The 1,768-nt window shown below is 39.5% G+C and overlaps 1 protein-coding gene across 1 annotated transcript in view; it reads right to left on the bottom strand.

Moving 5' to 3' along the window:
- Nucleotides 1-270: 270 nt before the first annotated feature.
- The window catches only part of LOC107036409 (protein cortex), a 110,904-nt gene continuing 109,406 nt past the window's right edge, over nucleotides 271-1,768 (bottom strand). The window contains exons 7-8 of the mRNA XM_015254354.1: nucleotides 780-893; nucleotides 271-585 (exon numbers count right to left, since the gene is read on the bottom strand). Coding sequence (XP_015109840.1) covers nucleotides 527-585; nucleotides 780-893 — 173 coding nt within the window. The 3' untranslated portion in view covers nucleotides 271-526. The remainder of the gene's footprint in view (nucleotides 586-779; nucleotides 894-1,768) is intronic.

Here is a 1,768-nt window from a genome sequence, read left to right as displayed (position 1 = left end):
TCTGGACTGGAGTATTTGATCATGATGCATCTATTTCGCAGTTGGCAGGGTTCCGAACGTATTATGAATATGTTGCAGTCAATCATTTCATAATTGAAGCACGCTTATTTTAATGTGCGTCATTGTGGATGATCTAATGGAAACAGCCTTCGCATACATTGGAGAGATACTCTATTCATTAATCCTATTCCATTTTTGTTATCTTTTTTAATTGTCGCCCGAGTGATGACAAGGATTAAGTGATTCCTCCAAGATAAATTGTAGAATTGATCAGTTGATTAATTGAATTCATTGATTTATTAGCTTATCAAAATGAAGGATGGGTTTCAATTCCAGTAGTTATTGAGCATCCCAGTTATGCATAATTATTAAAGTGATGGGAACTGAAGTCTGGTATTGGATTACATCCACTAGATCATTAGTCTGCTTCACTCTTGCTGTCTCTCTCTTGGTCCATAAACTCTCTTTGATTCATACCAGATGAAGTACCTCTGACTATAACTCGAGTAATCGGTCGTTAGAGTCATCATCTTTTTATTCTCCCTCCTCGGTGTAATAACCTGGTGTTTGTTTTTACAAGAGCACCTGTGTACCAAAAAATAAAAAGGAAGGACGCGAGAATCAAGTGCGAGAAGTGTATTCATGAGCAAGACATTCTATTTGTAAAGGGAACATTAAAATAAGTTGAGTGGTAAGAATCGATACTGAGTAAATAGAAACATCAGGTGTGGAGCATACGGTGAGGATCGCTCAACGAATGCAGAGGCTAAACAATTTACTTTTGACGTGCTGAAAGAATGCAGTTTTCTTCTTTTCTCTGGTATCCGACAACCAGGCTGACTCTTGGTAACCGAAGAAATCCCAGATCAATAAAGCATTTGATAGTTGGACCCCTGAAAATGACGAAAAGAAAAGAGTTTTTTTTTTCTAGCTCCTGGAAATTTTTAGTATTTTCCATTCATTGAGGGCACATTTTTTGGTTTGGAATGAGTTACTTTTTAATTGTTAAGGGGAGATTTTTCAAAGAGGCGGCTTTATGTATGGGGGGATTATACATGGGGGTAGTGATATCCGGGGGGGTTTTACATAAGGGGGTCTAGGTGTGGGGCAGGGCATAAAATGGCGGATTTGCATAGGGAGTTACATAATAGGGTTTGCAAAGAGGGGGGTTTTGCAAACCGGGAGGTTTCGTGAAGAGAGGGGGTTCGTAAAGAGAGGGGTTTTGTGAAAGGGTGCGTTATCATTGGGAAGGGTTTTTTTATATGGCGTCTATTTCGGGGGGGGGGGAATTTATATAGCGGTCCACATCTTTGTGACATCATAGGAAATGATTGGATGCAATTTGGATGAGGTAGGAGGAGACCGGGATCATTCTCAATATGAATAACGAGAAAATTTTTATACTGAAAAAAATAAATAGTCCAGACCGTGATTTGAACCCGGTTCCGATTATGCATCGGGTGCTCTCCCAACTGAACTATCCGGCGTCTAGCCATTTCTTCATTTCAAATTTCTGGAATATATTGAGTTCCGCCCTCCTTACGGCATTCATTTTCACATTAAAGAAGGGTATTTATATAGCGTTCCACACCTTTGTGACGTCATAGGAAATGATTGGATGGGATTTAGATGAGGTAGGAGGGGAACAGGGATCATTCTCAATGTGAAGAACCAGAAAATAAGTAATCATTTCCTATGACGTCACAGAGATGTGGAACGCTATATAAATTCCCTTTTTTAATGATTGTATGAGCTTTCGATGAGGCGG

This window comes from Diachasma alloeum, unplaced genomic scaffold (assembly GCF_001412515.2).
Source record: "Diachasma alloeum isolate Michigan unplaced genomic scaffold, Dall2.0 Dall_scaffold_00209, whole genome shotgun sequence".
NCBI lineage: Eukaryota > Metazoa > Arthropoda > Insecta > Hymenoptera > Braconidae > Diachasma > Diachasma alloeum.
The sequence above is the reverse complement of the archived record's forward strand: the minus strand, read 5'-3'. Positions and strand labels throughout refer to the sequence as shown.